The 19,450-nt window shown below is 46.4% G+C and overlaps 1 protein-coding gene across 1 annotated transcript in view; it reads right to left on the reverse strand.

Moving 5' to 3' along the window:
• The window catches only part of ARHGEF17 (Rho guanine nucleotide exchange factor 17), a 202,164-nt gene that overhangs the window by 30,385 nt on the left and 152,329 nt on the right, over nucleotides 1–19,450 (reverse strand). The window contains exons 6-11 of the mRNA XM_082218958.1: nucleotides 12,473–12,649; nucleotides 11,368–11,418; nucleotides 7,142–7,251; nucleotides 5,154–5,239; nucleotides 4,158–4,276; nucleotides 1,566–1,779 (exon numbers count right to left, since the gene is read on the reverse strand). Coding sequence (XP_082075084.1) covers nucleotides 1,566–1,779; nucleotides 4,158–4,276; nucleotides 5,154–5,239; nucleotides 7,142–7,251; nucleotides 11,368–11,418; nucleotides 12,473–12,649 — 757 coding nt within the window. The remainder of the gene's footprint in view (nucleotides 1–1,565; nucleotides 1,780–4,157; nucleotides 4,277–5,153; nucleotides 5,240–7,141; nucleotides 7,252–11,367; nucleotides 11,419–12,472; nucleotides 12,650–19,450) is intronic.

A 19,450-nucleotide genomic window follows, 5' to 3' on the forward strand; every position in this document is an offset into this window, starting at 1 on the left:
GCGCGGTCCAATTTGTGGCGTCATCCGACGCAGCTCTGTGGAGTCACGATAATGAACAGCCATCTTGAATCTATCTACAGTGGTGCCCCGCAAGACGAATGCCTCGCAAGACGGAAAACTCGCTAGACGAAAGAGTTTTCCGTTTTGGAGGTGCTTTGCAAAACGAATCTCCTATGGGCTTGCTTCGCAAGACGACAAGGTCTTGCGAGTTCCTGCGGGTTTTATTTCCTCCCCCCCTTTTTCTAAGCCGCTAAGCCGTTTATCAGCTGATCCGATCAGCAGATAAGCCGCTAATAGCGCTAATCCGCTAATCCGTCAATGGGCTTGCTTCGCAAGACGAAAAAACCGCTAGACGAAGAGAATCACAGAACGGATTATTTTCGTCGTGTGAGGCACCACTGTACCCTGCTTCTAAAATCTGACCGTTCCCCGGTTCTCGCCTCTAAGGCTCCACAGCCACTGGCTGAGCTGCTGTGATGTCACAGCATGTTCGCAAACATTTCAGCTGCCCACGCCATTTGCCAGCAGCAGTTTGCAAACAGTGCTGTTCCTGCGGTGGAAGCAAGCGGTCAATTTGACTGGGGATAAAACCTTGCGGCTTGTTAATCAGTGTTGCAGGAGCACCTACAGAGAGGGGGGCTGTTAGGGGGGGGAAACCCCACACCTATTAATGTTCCAGATCAGCCCCTCCATATAGAGGAAGAGGCAAGACAGAGTATGTCTTGGGTTGAACTCTTGGTTGGGGGAGGAGCATGAAAGGACATTTTTTGGCCAACCTCTCTCATCAGAGCTACTTCTAAGGGCCTAAAGAAGCAGATGAGGAAGACAACTTGGACAGAGGCTCTATGAGTTCAGACTGCACTCAGGTGACCGGGTGTACCCCCCCCCAAAAAAAAATATAAATCCACGCACACAGGAAGCTAGCATGTCAGGGAGACAGACTTTAGCTTCATACTGACACACTAGTTTTCTATGTGCAGGGACAGGCCATTGAGTAGGTCTGAGAAGTGCTCTTTGCAAACTGAGGCCAAACATTATGAGCTTTATTAACTGCATTACGTGTGTGGCTGCTCCGTAACAAGAGTCCTCGGCCCAGTATACCTGAAGGAGCGTCTCCACCCCCATCGTTCAGCCCGGACACTGAGGTCCAGCGCTGAGGGCCTTCTGGCGGTTCCCTCATTGCGAGAAGCAAAGCTACAGGGAACCAGGCAGAGGGCCTTCTCGGTGGTGGCGCCCTCCCTGTAGAACACCCTCCCATCAGATAAAGAGATAAACAACTACCTGGCATTCAAAAGACACCTGAAGGCAGCCCTGTTCAGGGGAGTTTTTAATGTATGACATATTAGTGTATTTTTGGTATTTGTGGAAGCCGCCCAGAGTGGCTGGGGAAACCCAGCCAGATGGGTGGGGTACAAATAAATCATCATCATCATCATCATCATCATCATCATCATCATCATCATCATCATCATCTGGGCGCCTTACAAAGCGCTCCCTACCCCAAAACATTAAAAAACACCCTACAATATCAAAAAACAAAACCCCAAAACACTCAAGACAAGGACCTAGTTTCTTCTTGGTGTCCTCAAAGGCTTGCTCAAAGCTATGTCGCGCGTCTGGGTTGGGGAACTCAAAGATGTAGGACTCCGTGCCGTCCGCCTTCGTTGCCGTGAGTTCCATTTTGTTGGGCGGGAAAGACTGGGCGAAGGAAAGGGACTGCTTCTCCGCCAATTCGCGGTGGATGGCGGCCATCAGGTCCTTGATAACGTCGTCCAGGCTCTGAGGGCGAGCGAACACAAATGTCGGCATTAGCTGGGAGAACACCATGGACTCTGTGGAATAAAATTCTGCGGCACCAAGTTCCTAGTCCATCTTATGCAGTCGCAACAGCCCACAAGCCTTTAAGGGCAACCTTTAGCAGTCGGTCCCTTCCCTTTCCCGCCCTGACCTGGCCACAGTGATCCATGTGACGGTCACCTCCAGGCTTGACTACTGTAACTCGCTCTACGCAGGGCTGCCCTTGAAGCTGACCCAGAAACTCCAGCGGGTGCAGAATGCTGCAGCGAGGCTCCTCACGGGGTCTCTGCCATGGGAGCATATTCACCCAGTGCTTTTCCAGCTGCACTGGCTCCCGGTGGAGTACAGGGTCAGGTTCAAGGTGCTGGTTTTGACCTTTAAAGCCCTTCACGGCCTAGGACCCTCGTACCTACGGGACCGCCTCTCCCGGTATGCCCCACAGAGAGCCTCAAGGTCCATAAATAGCAACACCCTAGTGGTCCCGGGCCCTAAGGAAGTCAGATTAGCCTCAACCAGAGACAGGGCCTTTTCAACGCTGGCTCCGGCCTGGTGGAACGCTCTGTCTCATGAGACCAGATCCCTGCAGGATCTGATCTCTTTCCGCAGGGCCTGTAAGACAGAGTTGTTTCGCCTGGCCTTTGGCTTGGAGCCAATTTGATTCCCTCCCCCTCTTTCTTTTTTCTTTTCCTTTCTCCTCCTGCGATGAGGCTACATTTTAATATTTTATTGTTTCCTTATTTTAATGTTGTATTTTAATTTTGTTTTTAAGTTGTAATCATTCAACTTGTTTTTATTATTGCTTGTTAGCCGCCCTGAGCCCCTCCTTGGCTGGGGAGGGCGGGGTATAAATAAAAATTATTATTATTATTATTATTATTATTATTATTATTATTATTATTATCATCATCAACCGGGTTGGTATCAGAGCTTTGATTTCCAAGCTCCACATTTAGAGGTGACCCAACTGGAAGCCATCAAGGACAGGGCCTTTTCGGTGGAGGCACCACAGATGTGGAATTCTCTTCCCAGGGTGAGCTGACTAAAATCTTTCTGATTTTAGGAGGTTACTAATTTATTCTTTCTTTCTGGAACACATTTGTGGAGGTCTAAATGCTGATTCCTTTTTGGTTTGTGACTTTTAGAGTTGGTATATTTTAATCTTTAAATGGCACACATAAATAACCTTTAGTTGTGTGTGCTGCTACTGCGGCCTGTGTTTTGTTAGCCCCCAAATGGAAAACGAACGAGGTCCCAACCAAAGAAGATTGGCCACTTAAGTTGACAGAATATGAGAAGCTTGCAGACTTAACATATTGAATAAGAGAAGAAGAACATACGTTTAGAGAGGATTGAAAAATGTTTCTTGAATATATGGGGGGGGGAATCATGTACACCTGAAAACATGGGCAGCATTAAGATAAATTTAACAGTGTAAATAAGTTTTGATGGATGTAATAATGGAATACTGGAAAACTGCGGGAGGCAGTGGAAGACAGGAGTGCCTGGCGTGCTCTGGTCCAAGGGGTCACGAAGAGTCGGACACGACTAAACGACAACAGCAACAATGGAATACTGAATGGTATAGTTTATGTAAAATATGCTGCGATATATGATATGAAAAATGAACCATGGAAAGAGAAGAAGTCGTTGATATTTTAAGGTTGTTTAAATGAATATTTTCAATTATGAAACAGAAAATTTAATAACACACGTACGCATACACTGTGTATAGAGAGAGAGAGAGAGAGAGAGAGAGAGAGAGAGAGAGAGAGAAATTGAAGCCATTCTGATGGTCTTGTTAGAGATAATTGGAACTAAAAATGGCCTAGGACCCTTGTCCCTACAGGACCGCCTCTCCTGGTATGTCCCACGGAGGACATTACGGCCTTCAAAGAAAAACATCTGGGAGATCCCGGGCCACAGGGAGGTTAGGCTGGCCTCAACCAGAGCCAGGGCTTTTTCGGTCGTGGCCCCAATCTGGTGGAACGCTCTGTCACAAAAGACTAGGGCCCTGTGGGACTTGACATCTTTCCGCAGAGCATGCAAGACAGAGCTGTTCCACCAGGTCTTTGGACAAGGCACAGTCTGACCCCCCTCTCGCCTTCTGTAATCCTCATAGAACTCTAGCCCAATGGTTGCCATTAATTTGATTTTGAATTGATTTTAGAATGTATTTTAATTAATTGACTGTGATTTTATGTAAATTGTGCTATTTTTACTGTTGTTATCCGCTCTGAGCCCGGCTTTGGCTGGGGAGGGCGGGATATAAATAAATTATTATTATTATTATTATTATTATTATTATTATTATTATTATTCAAAATGCCTGTACTTGCCCCACCAACCTCAATGGTTCTCACCTGATGGGGGAAGCTGAGGGTCTCTGAAAGCTTGCTAACTTGGCCAAGGGTGCTGAGGTCTTCATCCAGGCGGGAGATGGCTTTCTGGATGCTCTCGCGATTGGGCGACTGAGAAGCCCCTGGAGATGGACAGAAATCACACATCACACCGCGTTTGTCTCAGGCAAGGAGGCTGGAGATCTAAGCCAGTTGCATTTCTCAGTATCTATGGCTTGTTCTAACATAACGCGAAACACTGACTTTATATAGCACCATTTGGAGGTTTAAAAATGCGGCGATTAAGAGGCAAGCGGTTAGGCCACTAGAAAAACCAGCGGCAAGACTCCTTACATTTCTGTATTCGTTGCATCAGTTATGCTAGGGATACCCTTCACTTTAAATTGACAAACCCTAATTTAAAGTGGGCGTGAGGTGGTGGCAAGCGACCTGTGTGTTTCTAAAGGTTGTGGTTGCCATTCCCAATTAACGATCACGAGCCACACGGCACCAACTTGATATAGAAGCTGCAGCTCACGCAAAACTCTGCTGCGTCCCTCAGTTTTCGAACGTAATCTGTTCCGGAAGACCGTTCGAGTTCTGAGACGTTCGGAAACCGAAAATCAATACGGAAGCCTCGATATGGAAAACTGCTTTTTGAAATGCATGGCACGTCCTACGTCTGAAGAGTGTTCAAAAACTGAAGCATTTACTTCCAGGTTTACGGCAATTCAAAACCGAAACATTTGTCAACAGAGACGTTCGAAAACCGAGGTACTGCTGTTCAAAATGTTCCATCAGCTGCCAGTACTGCTGAGCTACATTCAAGGTTTCCTCTTAAGCCTCCCCGCAAAACATATTAATTTTATTTCTGCAGCTTTAAATCCCTGTAGGTTCGTACGTTTCAATACTGTCTGCATTGTGTTTTATAGATTCCTGTTTCTGAACGACGCTTGGGTATCCTCTGGACGCAGAGATGTTTATGCATTCTGAAAGGGAACAACACCGAAAGCAACAGACCTTTCACAATGTCCAGGTCTTCCAGCGGAAATTTCCAGAGCAATTTGTACTTGCTGGCTGTGTCGATCACACTGGCTGCTGTGTAACTGCAAAGAAAAATCACGTAACACTAAGAACGGGAGCAGTACTGACTGCAACCACTAAGTGGCCTTGTTGGCCTATTTTAGAGACGAACACCTTCCATTTAGATCTGAAGTCTTCTTTCTTCCCTTGATCAAGATGCTAAGTTTGTGGGCAGCGCCTAGTCAATTTTCTAACTTATGTGCAAAACCTAGATTTCTGAGATGCCTCCAATATAAGGCACACTTGACTGCCAGTTGTGCATTCTTGGCTGAGATCATAGCTGTCAACCGTCCCTTATTTGGCAGGAAACTCCCTTATCCCAACGCTGTTTCCCGCTGCTGTCCTGGATTGATGATGTCCCTTAAATTTCCCGGGTTTCATGCTCGCCCGGCTTGGGAGGGAAGCAGCGGCTCGGGGTCCTCTGCCTCGAGAGAGCGCGTACATGAGCTGCCGCGTCTCCATCTCTCCCTTTTCCCCCTCAGGGGCGCGTCGTGAGGAGAAGGGTGGCGGCGGGCGGGCGGGCAGCGCCTCTCTTATGAGACTTCCGCCACGCTGCCAGAGGAAGCCGGAGGCGGCTGAGGAGGCAGTCTGAGGGAGGAGGAAGAGGAGGGGATGGGGAGGGACGCAGAAGGGCGGCGCTTCAGCAGCCACCGCGGCACCGCAACCGCCTCATGCCGGGCTCGCAAGCGAGAGTCTCTCTTCCTCCCTCCCTCTCTCTCGAGCGGGAAAGGGCCGATGGAACTCCTCGCACCAGGACAACGGCAACCTCAATGAGAATAAGCTAAGCAAAATCCCTTATTTTGGCTGCTGATCCCTTATTTTCAAGGCTGCTGGTCCCTTATTTTCAAATCTGTAAGTTGACAGCTATGGCTGAGATGGACCCTATTTTTTTTAATCATTTTTTTTGCTGCATTTCAGGTGTACGCAATTCTATACTAGAGGTGGGGCCTTTCCCAGCCGTTGAGCTGGATCCTGAAGTTCCCGATGGGGAACTGCAAAGACCAGCCAACCCCTGCTGAAAGCAGGACTCGAACTCAGCACTGACCGTGTGACAGAATTCCCAATGGAGAACTCCATGCTAATTTATTAATTTATCCCAGCTGCCGTGGGGCTACCAGGCACCCCCGGTTATGCCACATCTCTGGCTAACTCACCCCTGACATCAGGTGTGGGGCAGGCAGGCGTGGTTTGGGCCCGCGCCTTATGGACAGAAATGGTCCCCGTGGGAGCTGAGAAACAGTCTGGCTCCTGCTAAGATGCCTGTCCTTTGCAATTACCGTATTTTTCGCTCCATAAGACACACTTTTTTCTACCTAAAAAGTAAGGGGAAATGTCTGTGCATCTTATGGAGCGAATGTGTAGTCCCTGGAGCCGAATTGCCCAGGGGCAAAAAGCAGATCATGTTTTGGTTTTTTTGAAAGAGGGAGGTAGGTGTTGAAACAAAGCCGCTCGCTGTCTTGGCTTCTTTGCTCTTTGGGGCTGGGGGGGATAATATTTTTCCCCCTTGATTTCCCCCTCTAAAAACTAGGTGCGTCCTGTGGTCTGGTGCGTCCTATGAAGCGAAAAATACGGTATATCCTCTCCTGCCTCCCTGAACATTCCCACAGACACCCGTGACTCTTCATCAGCAGACTCCTCTTGGCTTTCCTCCTCTCCTGCTTCTGCCTCTAATTCTGGCCGCCTCTCTGCCATAGAATCTCCCCGCTCACTAAGCCCTGTTCCCTCTCCATCTTCCAACGCTTCCTCTTCCTGGTCTTCTCCCTCTGACCACTCATCATTGTCCCACCACCAATCCCCGGGATCTGAGCCTTCTTCCCTTGGGAGTTCCCCAGCTGGTTCCCCCCCCCCCAATCCATCGCAGACATGTCCCTTGAGCCATCAATCGTACAGCAACCTCCGGTGGGCTTTGGGGGTCGGTCACTTACAGGCTCATGGAGCTTCGCCGCAAGGACCCGGACTTGCGTTTCAGGGTGGTGCAGACGAGCAGGTCCGTGAAGAGGAAAAGCGAGCGGTCCTTCTTCCCGCCCACGGCCTTCTGCAACAAGACACAGGAGAGGTCAGGCTGGGACAGCTCAGTCGGTCGAGCAAGAGACTCTTATAATCTCAGGGTTGTGGGTTCGAGTCCCACATTGGGCGAAAGAGCCCTGCATTTATTAAGTGGCTTAGGGCCCTCGTTTTTACAGGACTACCTCTCCTGGTATGCCCCGCAGAGGACTTTAAGGTCCATGAATAACCATAGTTTAGAGGTCCTGGGCCCAGAGCACATGGAAACACCATTTACCTTCCCACTGCAGTGGTACCTATTTATCTACTTGCACTGGCATGATTTCGAACTGCTAGGTTGGCAGGACCTGGGGCAGAGCAACGGGAGCTCACCCCGTCGTGGGGATTCGAACCGTCGACCTTCTAATCGGCAAGCCCAAGAGGCTCAGTGGTTTAGACCACAGCGCCACCCGCGTCCCTAAATTTCATTGTAAACCGCTTTGAGGTGGGTTTTTTTCTTTTTTTAGCAATCAAGTGGCATGTAACTTTTATGAAATGAAACAAAAAAAAAAAAAAAAACAGGCATCGCCTCTCCTTCCCTTATGCTCCCACGTTACTTTCTCCCTTGGCAAAGCCACCATTTTACTTGCGTCGCAGGAAAGGGTCTCTTTGTGAATATTCTGTATCAGCCCTTTGCTCTGCTCCTGGATATTCTATGGGATCATGGTAATCGTCATTTGTGGGAAGGGGGTGATTGGTTGTGTTTTGCTTTTGCTCTTGTTTTTATTGTGTATTTCGTGCTTATATCTTGCATTTTTACGCTGCAAACCTGAGATCTTTGGCTGAAAAGCAATATGCTGCTATTATTACACAGGGAAACAAAATTTTTGTTGCATTGACACCTGCAGTTGTTCTAACCTAATTTTGACGTGCTGATTTCATATCTGAAGTTGGTTTTGTTCTGAAAACTCTAGGTTTTTTTTTTTACAATTCATGTTTTTCACTTTTCACCATAATCTTTGTTTTTCACAATGCAAGAATTCAATATTTTATTAAACACATAGCCACTGTAGTACAATATGAGTATAAATGTAAGTGACTTATATAGCATTGAACATGACACGCGTAACATTGAAAATGACATGTATATCTATTTATTGGAGGTATGGAAAAAAATGCATTCCCTTGGGATACACATTATACTGGGGAACAATCCCCCCCCCCCATTTTCTGTTGCATGAGATTTTTCAACTGTTCTTGTATGGTCTCTAAATGCTGATTTCAAATCTGAAATCAATTTTCGTGTACGTGCTATAGTTATCTTTCAATTTCCGACTTTTGCCGATATGTCATATTTACACTGTGGATAAGTGGACACTGACACGTTGATCTACCCTAACCACATGGTAATTACTGTTTTGCAAACTTAATTTTTCTTAATTTTTATAGTGTTTTAACCTAAATATTTGTATTTTTCAGATAGGACCATGGCTTCTTCAAGTAGACAAAAATGTCATGCAACAGAAAATGAAAAAAAAATTATTGTTTGCCAGTGTTGTTGTTCTTATTAGCAGTTCAGCGCGGAGAGAAGTGGCAGCAAAACAATGGCCCCTGGCAACTCTTACCAGGAAAGCAGCTATGTGGTGAGGGGGGCAAGGCAGATAAGACATGCCTCCCCTTCTGCCCCGAATTAACTGTCACCCCCAAACCCAGCGGGGAGACCCCAACACGGCACCCTTGCACAATATTTGATTCCCGGCCGTCAGAGAGGCAGCGGAAGTTCATTACTCGGTTGCATAATAAACCTAACCCCAACCACCACAGGGAACAGTGAAATAAAACTACGCACACTTTTAATTCCACCCAAAATCTGCGTGGGCCTTGCTAAGATATTGCGCACTAAAACACCGCAGCTATCCCCATCATTTTCAATTTAATTCATCCCGAATTAATAGAGATTTTACTACTCTCTCCCCAAACTGCAGCTTCATGAAATAAAAAGGCAGATTGGGCTGGCTTGCCGAGGGAACACAATCCTTCCTTTTTGCATTTTTCCGACTGGATGCGATCCGTACGCCACATTCGCACTGCAGATAATGGCTGAATAACCCCCTCAAATCTTAAAAAGCAGAGACATCACCTTGCCAACAAGGTCCGTACTGGTTTTCCCAGTAGTGATGTATGGAAGTGAGAGCTGGACCATAAAGAAGGCTGATCGCCGAAGAATTGATGCTTTTGAATTCTGGTGCTGGAGGAGACCCTTGAGAGTCCCATGGACTGCAAGAAGATCCAGCCTCTCCATTCTGAAGGAAATCAGCCCTGAGTGCTCACTGGAAGGACAGATCGTGAAGCTGAGGCTCCAAGACTTAGGCCACCTCATGAGAAGAGAAGACTCCCTGGAAAAGACCCTGATGCTGGGAAAGATGGAGGGCACAAGGAGAAGGGGATGACAGAGGACGAGATGGTGGGACAGTGTTCTCTAAGCTACCAGCATGAGTTTGACCAAACTGTGGGAGGCAGTGGAAGACAGGAGTGCCTGGCGTGCTCTGGTCCAGGGGGTCACGAAGAGTCGGACATGACTAAACGACTAAACAACAACAAAAATAACAACCCCCTCAAATTTAGTTATACAGTGACAGGAGGCTGGGTGAGTCGCGAGGCTGGGGCGGCGGCAGACACGACTGGCTCTTCGCGGCCACGCTGTCATCCAACATGATCTGCAAGGCCTTTTGTGCAGAAGGGGGCCTGTCTATTTGGATTCCCAGCTCCCGGGGTTGACATGGCAACGCAGGGTGCCACACGCTCGGCTGGGGGAATTTTGATTGTTATCTCCCCCTCACAGCACCGGGAGCCGGGGGGAAATGTTCTGCAGTGTGGTGGGGGGGAAAGAAAGGAGGGAGGTTGCTTCTGTCTAAAAAGCAAACCCCAAAAGTCTTGGGGAGTCCCAAGGTAGCTGAAATATTTACATTTACAGCCTAAATTCTGCAAAAGCACAAGGGTGGGGGGAACAAGCTGGAGACTGAGATACGAGATAACGAATTCGGTTCCCTGAGAACCTCTGTTTTTGTATTTAGATATAGGGAGGAGGGTGGCGCTGTGGTCTAAACCACTGAGGCTCTTGGGCTTGCCAATCAGAAGGTCAGTGGTTCGAATCCCCGCGACGGGGTGAGCTCCCGTTGCTCGGTCCCTGCTCCTGCCAACCTAGCAGTTCAAAAGCACACCAGTGCAAGTAGAAAAATAGGTACCGCTGCGGCGGGAAGGTAAACGGTGCTTCCGTGCGCTACTCTGGTTCGCCAGAAGTGGCTTAGTCATGCTGGCCACATGATCCGGAAGCTGTCTGCGGACAAAGGCCTATAAAGCAAGATGAGTGCGCAACCCTGGAGTCGTTCGCAACTGGTCAGGGGTACCTTTACCTTTTTATATTTAGATATATCTTATTAAATTTCCAGAGATTTCTCATAAGCATTCCACTACGTAAAAGATTTTTCTTCTGTCTCGTCGACTTCCCACCCCATTTTCCATTTTCTTTTATTCCTCCCTCTTGCTGCACCCTATCTTCCCTCTATTATATCATAACATTAATACAATAACCTCTAACTCCTTCTGCTGCTCCTAGTTCAAATCCTGCTCACGAATTCATCCTACCCTAGTAATTCTTTAAATAGTTCTAAAAAAGGCTTCCATTCTTCCATAAAGCAATCATCACTAAGTTTTCTTATTTTAACTGATTTAACTGTTTCAGCATTTTTGTGCATAACAGATCCTCGCTGCTGTAGTTACATACATAAATAACTTAACCATCTTTTTGGAACTTCTGTACCTATAATCTCTAGAAGAAAAGTTTCAGTTTTTCTTTTTTCCTTTTTTAAAAAGTATAATCACTTTAAACATCTTTTTTATCTCATCATATATCATTTCCCAAAATTCCCTCGCTTTCTTGCAAGTCCACCACATATGAAAGAACCATCTATCAGTGGTGTCCAAACTTTTTTCAAAGAGGGCCAGATTTGATGAAGTGAACATGCGTGAGGGCCGACCAAAGTTGTTTACACTTCCAGCAGTCATTGCGTAGACCCTACCAAACAAAACGATAAAAAATATGCAACATTCGTTAAAAAAGCTGACTGCGACTTGCAAAATAAGACAGAATTACGGAGGGTTCTCTTACCATTTCCACTAACATCTCCTGGCGCAAGAATCTCCTCAGCGGGGCCTGAAGCTGGGGAGACACAAGGAATCAGAGCGATTTAGGGATGTCGCCAAACGCAAAGGGGGATCTTAACACTGACTTCTCAATCGTGATAGTGTGGAGAAGCAAAATACCGTATTTTTCGCCCCATAGGACACACTTTTTCCCATCCAAAAATGAAGGGGAAATGTGTGTGCGTCCTATGGGGCGAATGCAGGCTTTCGCTGAAGCTTGGAGAGCGAGAGGCATCGGTGCGCACAGACCCCTCTCACTCTCCAGGCTTCAGGAAGCTATATGCAAGCCTTGCAAGCCATGCGGGAGTTCCCGCGGGCTCACAAGGCTTGCGGGCAGCAGCCTGCCGCCCAAAGCACAGGGAGCCCTCCGGAGGGCTCCCCGTGCTTCGGGCGAGTGTCCGCAAGCCTCGCGCGCCTGGCAGCAGGTCCCGCCGGTCGCGCAAGGCTTGGGGCGGCAGCCTGCAGCCCGAAGCATGGGGAGCCCTCCGGAGGGCTCCCCATGCTTTGGGTGAGTGTCCGCAAGCCTTGCGCGCCCGGCAGGAAAAGTTGACAGCTATGGATCCGTGCGAGATCACAGTACCCAAATGACGCGCATTTTCCAGGGACACGCTTGCATGCGTGTTTTGGGGTACTGCACAATATTGCAGACCCCTCGGCACCCTTTTTTGGGTAGGGAAAACGCTTTTTCAAGGCAAGATCTTGGCACGAAATCATGCAAGATCACAGCACCCAAAACGACCTCCCTGTTCTCTCGCGAGTGTCCCCTTTTTCCCGGGACATTTGCGGGGGGCGCAATTAGGATAGGTGAAGTGTGTTGGGAAAGCCTTGCTTACAAACCTCAACGATAAAAAAGGGAGAAAAAAGGTGAAATCTGAGTGGAGTTACTTAGAATTAAACACACAGACCTCTGTTTCCACATGGCGTGTTTGATTTTGTGCAATAAGACTGGCCCGCTACTGGGTGATGTGGTCCTCAGCAGAGAAGCCCCCCTGCCCTATGTGTTCATAGACGTATCCCTACGCCCACCCCAAAGCAGCACACATTCAAGAAAGCATCCTGGCAAATCTTACATCCTCCATTCCTTCTATATGCGACTCAATCTCTTGCACAATTCGGGCGTTCCGCTCCACCTCTTCGGCGCTCCTCATCCCTTTGTTGATTCTCTCAGCCACCTGCTTGATGCTCCTCTGAGCTTCCATCAGGAAGGGGTGGTCGGGGTGGGCTTCGGGCGTGTGCTTGAGAAGGTCCTGGTGGGAGAAAGCGCAGCGGGAATTATATAATAACAATATAATAACAATTTGCTATTTATACCCCGCCCATCTGGCTGGGTTTCCCCAGCCACTCTGCGCGGCTTCCAACAAAACACTAAAATACAGTAACCTATTAAACATTAAAAGCTTCCCTGAACAGGGCTGCCTTCAGATGTCTTCTAAAAGTTTGGTAGTTATTTTTCTCTGATATCTGGCGGGAGGGTGTTTCATAGGGCAGGTGCAACCACCAAGAAGGCCCTCTGCCTGTTTCCCTGTAACTTGGCTTCTCACAGGGAGGGAACTGCCAGAAGGCCCTCGGCGCTGGACCTCCGTGTCCGGGCAGAACGATGGGGGTGGAGACGCTCCTTCAGGTCTACTGGACCGAGGCCGTTTTTATATATATATATAGTGGAACCTCCCTGGGCCAAAATGGCAAATTTGCTCCACATTATCTCATTAGTTTGTGATTCCTTCCCTCCCCCAAGTCCTTACGACTTCCATAGATGGTAATAAATTAATTAAAAGAAATAGGTCCTTGTGAACTCATCAGCGTTTTACCGCCAATTTCTCCAAACTTACTCACATTTTTCTATGCAGTTTAGCCTCATTTTTAGACGTTTTTGCAAAGCGATTTCCCCAAATGTAACGAATTTGGGCAGGCTAGTTTCATGGATACATATGCATTTACAAGATCATTCTACCCTGGACTAAGCGCATTTTAGGCACATGCTTTTTGGCCGGAAAACCACATTGCAGAATTGAAAGGAGCGCAACTTGCGAAAGGATCCCAGGTTTTGATTTGCCCATAGGAGCTGGAAAGTGTGACGCAGGTAGGTCTGCAAATGCATGTTGTTGTTGTTTAGTTGTTTAGTCGTGTCTGACTCTTCGTGACCCCATGGACCAGAGCGCGCCCGGCACTCCTGTCTTCCACTGCCTCCCGCAGTTTGGTCACTCATGCTGGGAGCTTCGAGAACACTGTCCCACCATCTCGTCCTCTGTCGTCCCCTTCTCCTTGTGCCCTCCATCTTTCCCAACATCAGGGTCTTTTCCAGGGAGTCTTCTCTTCTCATGAGGTGGCCAAAGTCTTTCTTCTTGCAGTCTATGGGACTCTCAAGAGTCTCCTCCAGCACCATAATTCAAAAGCATCAATTCTTCGGCGATCAGCCTTCTTTAGGGTCCAGCTCTCACTTCCATACATCACTACTGGGAAAACCATAGCTTTTAAGTATTCAGACCTTTGTTGGCCAGGTGATGTCTCTGCTTTTTAAGATGCTGTCTAGGTTTGTCACTGCTTTTCTCCCAAGAAGCAAGCTGTCGCCATCTGCAGTGATCATGGAGCCCAAGAAAGTATATTGAATCCCAAATCCGTTCCCCCGTTCCCTAGGCGTATTCTCAGTCGCCGAGGCATGCTTGAGGTCTTTAGAATTTCTGTGGGCACATCCATCTCTGAAACCTTAGCTGCTTTCCTTCCAACCGATTCCAAAAAACCCACCTGCCATTCCTGGAGCGCAACGGTGCCCGCTGGGGGGAAATGGCGTCCGATCTGCTCCCTGGAAGCAAAGAACGAAGGCAAGGCCAGGAAAAGACGCTGCCTGCCTCTCTCCTCTGGGGCTATCCATCACAGGAAGAGTAAATAAAACTGGCTGCTTAATGGTCCGGAGGTAAGTGCAGAGCAGTGGAGCTCACGAGTAATTGGTGGTTTTTCGGTGCCAACGGGGTAGATGGGGATATCAATCAGCGAGGGCCGAAGGCCCATCGGACAGAACCTGGGCAGGCAGAATGTTATTTGTGATGTTGGCAACATGGCCCGACAGGCAGACTTCTGGGGGCACCTTCCTCTCTCGCCCTGACCTAGCCACTGTGATCCATGCGACGGACACCTCCAGACTAGATTATTGTAACTCGCTCTACGTGGGGCTGCCCTTGAGACTGACCCAGAAACTCCAGCGGGTGCAGAATGCCGTGGCGAGACTCCTTACGGGGTCCCTGCCATGGGAGCATATTCACCCAGTGCTTTTCTAGCTGCACTGGCTCCCGGTGGAGTACAGGGTCAGGTTTAAGGTGCTGGTTTTAACCTTTAAGGCCCTATACGGCCTAGGACCCTCGTAGCTACGGGACTGCCTCTCTCTTCTATTTTTTAAAAATATTTATTAAGGTTTTTACAATGTTACAAAATGAAAAAGAGAAAAGACAAAATACAAAATAAAAATAGTTAAAAACAATTCAATCTTTTCATCACTTATCTTTCATTTACTTGTTTCCCGGACCCCCTCATACCTCCCCTTTTTGTATTCCAGTTCAATTTATTTGTCCAGCAATTCCTTTCCCTCCTTATCTTTAATCTTTAATCTTGATATATTGTAACCTAAATTTACCTGTTAAAAATCCAATTTTTTTCATATTCTTTTATACCATTACAGCTAGAAACCCCTTAACTTCAATCCAACATCATTCTAACATTCATTAATTTTACAATATTTCTGTAAATAGTCTTTAAATTTCTTCCAATCTTCTTCCACCGACTCTTCTCCCTGGTCCCGGATTCTGCCAGTCATTTCCGCCAATTCCATATAATCCATCAGTTTCATCTGCCATTCTTCCAGGGTGGGTAGATCTTGTGTCTTCCAATACTTTGCAATAAGTATTATTGCTGCTGTTGTAGCATACATAAAGAAAGTTCTGTCCTTCTTTAACACCGATTGGCCGACTATGCCCAGAAGAAAGGCCTCTGTTTTCTTCAAGAAGGTATATTTAAATACCTTTTTTAATTCATTATAAATCATCTCCCAGAAAGCCTTAATCCTTGGGCACGTCCACCAAAGGTGAAAGAATGTACCTTCAGTTTCCTTACATTTCCAACATTTATTATCTGGCAAATGGTAGATTTTTGCAAGCTTGACTGGGGTCATGTACCACCTATATAACATTTTCATAATATTCTCTCTTAAGGCATTACATGCCGTAAACTTCATACCTGTGGTCCATAACTGTTCCCAGTCAGCCATCATTATGTTATGTCCAACATCTTGTGCCCATTTAATCATAGCAGATTTCACCGTTTCATCCTGAGTATTCCATTTCAACAGCAGGTTATACATCTTTGACAAAATCTTAGTTTTGGGTTCTAACAATTCTGTTTCTAATATTGATTTTTCCACCTGGAAGCCGATTTTCTTGTCCAAATTGTATGCCTCCATTATCTGATAATAATGAAGCCAGTCTCGCACTTTGTTTTTTAGTTTTTCAAAACCCTGCAATTTCAACCTATCTCCATCTTGTTCCAAAATTTCCCAATATTTCGGCCATTTGACCTCCATATTGAGTTTTTTCTGAGCTTTCGCTTCCATCGGTGACAGCCACCTTGGAGTTTTATTTTCCAGTAAGTCCTTATATCTCATCCAGACATTAAACAGTGCTTTCCTGACAATATGGTTTTAAAATGCTTTATGCGCTTTGACCTTATCATACCACAAATATGCATGCCATCCAAATACGTTGTTAAAACCTTTGGGGACTGCCTCTCCTAGTATGTCCTCCAGAGGAACTTACGGTCTTCAAATAAAAACATCCTGAAGGTCCCAGGCCACAGGGAGGTTAGGCTGGCATCAACCAGAGCCAGGGCTTTTTCGGCTGTGGCCCCGATCTGGTGGAACGCTCTGTCACAAGAGACTAGGGCCCTGCGGGACTTGACATCTTTCCGCAGGGCCTGCAAGACAGAGCTGTTCCACCAGGTCTTTGGCCAAGGCACAACCTGACTCCCTTGGCAATCTTCGCGGAGCTCTGGCCCAATGGTTGCCAGTGGCTTGAATTAATTAATTTTATAATGAAATGATTTTAGAATGCTTTATCATTTTACTGTTGTTAGCTGCTCTGAGCCCGACTCTAGCCCAATGGTTGCCATTAATCTGGCTGGAATTAATTTTATAATGAAATGATTTTAGAATGCTTTATCATTTTACTGTTGTTAGCTGCTCTGAGCCCGGCTTCGGCTGGGGATGGCGGGATATAAATAAAATTTATTATTATTATTCCAAGCATGCCCCAGCCTCCCTTCGCTGGCATATTAGGAAGTCCCCTGACGTATGGTTCATGAGAACCTGCAAAAAAGATCTCTGCCTTCCATCAGTTCTCTCTCTGGTGCAGCCTGACTATACGCCGATCCGTCTCTTGCTAAACAAACATTCCCAGCCGGAAATGTGATTCATCCCATCCTCCTTCCCAACTGAACGCCCCCCCCCTTCCCGGGAACACGGTTTCCTAGAAACCTGCCTGGGGAATTGGTCTCTCTCACTGCTTCAAATGCCAGGAATTCCACGGGTTCTGACATTTGCTGGCAGTTTGTAAAATCGGAGGAGGCTCGGAGGGAAATGTCAGGACGTCGTGACATTCTTTTTTTAAAAAACAACAAAATATTTATTAAAGTTTCAAAAAGAGGAGTTACATAAAAACAAAAAAGACAAAGGTAAAAGACAAAAATAAAAATACAAGAAAAATACAGAATAAAAAAGTAAGTACACTTACAGAAAAAAGGAAAAAAATAAAAAATCAATCTTTCCATATCTTACATTCATATCCTTGTTTCCCTGACCTCCTCATACCTCCCTTTTTTGTGCTCCAATTCAATTAATTAATTCAGCAATTTCTTTCCCTCCTTATTATCCTGATCTTTAATCTTAATATATTGTAACATTAAATTTTTACCTATTTAGAAATCCAATTTTCCATATTCTTTTATATCATTACAGCTAGAAACCACTTAACTTCAATCAAACATCATTCTAACATCCATTAATTTTGCAATTCGATGGCAAGTCACGGGTGGGAAACCTGCGGTCCATCTAGTCTGACCCCACGCAAGGCAAGAAGCCTTTGCCCAACGTGGGATTCGAACCCACAGCCCTGAGATTCGAGAGTCTTGTGCTCTACCGACAGAGCTATCCCAGCCTTAATACGTACCGTAATAACAAACGAAAACAATAGCCCACCCACAGTTTAGAAGGCCATGGACTGCTTACCCAAATCCTAGAATCCTAGAGCTGGAAGGGACTTCTAGAGTCATCCAGTCCAACCCCCTGCAATGCAGGAATCTCAGCTAAAGCATCCAGGATAGATGACCATCCAACCTCTGCTTAACAACCTCCAAGGAAGGAGAATTCACCACCTCCCGAGGGAGACCGTTCCACTGCCAAACAGCTCTTACTGTCAGAAAGTTGTTCCTGACGTTTGGTCTGAATCTCCTTTCTTGTAACTTGAAGCCCTGGGTTTGAGTCCTACCTTCCAGAGCAGGAGAAAACAAGCACGCTCCCTCTTCCATGCGACAGCCCTTGAGATATTTGACAACAGCTATCCTATCTCCGGGGACGTGGGTGGCGCTGTGGGTTAAACCTCAGAGCCTAGGACTTGCCAATCAGAAGGTTGGCGGTTCGAATCCCCGCGACGGGGTGAGCTCCCGTTGCTCAGTCCCTGCTCCTGCCAACCTAGCAGTTCGAAAGCACGTCAAAGCGCAAGTAGATAAATAGGTACCACTCTGGCGGGAAGGTAAACGGCGTTTCCGTGCGCTGCTCTGGTTCGCCAGAAGCGGCTTAGTCCTGCTGGCCACATGACTATAGTGTTCCTGAATGCTCCATTTTGCTATTGTAACTAACAGAAGAGATTTTCGGGGGGGTCCCCTCCTTCCCCAACCCCCCTTTTTAAAGCCAGCTGAGCCACTGGCTACCATCACAACAAACGCCACAAGCAAATGGTGCGTTGCATACAGAATTCCCCCCCGAATTCGGCGTAGGGGGCAGATGTCAAATGGCAAACTTCGCCGGCCGAGAACTTCAGACGTTTCCCACCAAGCCTCTTGAAAACTGCCGGCAAATGTTTGTTAGCTTATCTTTTTATACACAGATATAAATATATAGCATGCACACATATGTTTATATCGTAGGAATCCGCCTAGTGTTTCCTAAGATCCACGTTTCTGGCGGCCCCGCCAAAGCCCTGGACAGTGTTATGTCTGGGGCGAGCCATATATTTAGGATGAATATACCCTGCAAAAATGATCTATAACCGAGGGAAGCACTTACCTGGTCCAGATTCAAAACCTGAGATTATCCAGGCCGGGGGGGGGGGGGGAAGGGAGGCAGCTGTTGATCAGCCCTCTAAAATCAGAAAGCTGGGCTCAGAAACCCATCAAGCTATATAATTGATTTTTGATTGTTATTTATGTTTTTGTACTGTGTTTTGTGCTGCTTTTATAATTAAGTGTTTTAGTGGTATTGGTAAAAAAGATTATCAAGAATATGTAAATATGGATTGATAATGGTTATAAGCTCATGGCTATAATAGGTTAAGATACTGAGGAAAGATAAATGATAAGAGGGTAAGGATTTGCTGAATTAAATATCTGAACTGGAATACAGATGGGGAGGTGTGAGGAGGTCAGGAAACTAGTAAATGAAGTATAAGATATGAAATTATTGATCTTTTTCTTTTTCTTCGTTGACTGTTTTCTATTTTGTATTTTTTCATGTGTTCTGTTTTTGTATTTTTGTAGTTCTTTTTTCTTTTCTTAGGGTTACTTTTTGTTTTTACTCGTTAAGCTTAAATTTTGAAACTTTTTAATGTTTGTAAAATCTCAATAAATATTATTTTTTTTAATATATATATATAATTAAGTGTTTTAAAGTGTCTTAAATTTGTTGTTAGCCGCCCTGAGCCCGGCTTTTGAACCGGGAAGGGCGGGGTATAAATAAAAATTTATTATTATTATTTATTATTGTCAAGCTGCTCTTTTTCACTGGTCCTGCTCTA

Source organism: Podarcis vaucheri (genome assembly GCF_965113315.1).
Source record: "Podarcis vaucheri genome assembly, chromosome: 4".
NCBI classification, from domain to species: Eukaryota; Metazoa; Chordata; class Lepidosauria; order Squamata; family Lacertidae; genus Podarcis; species Podarcis vaucheri.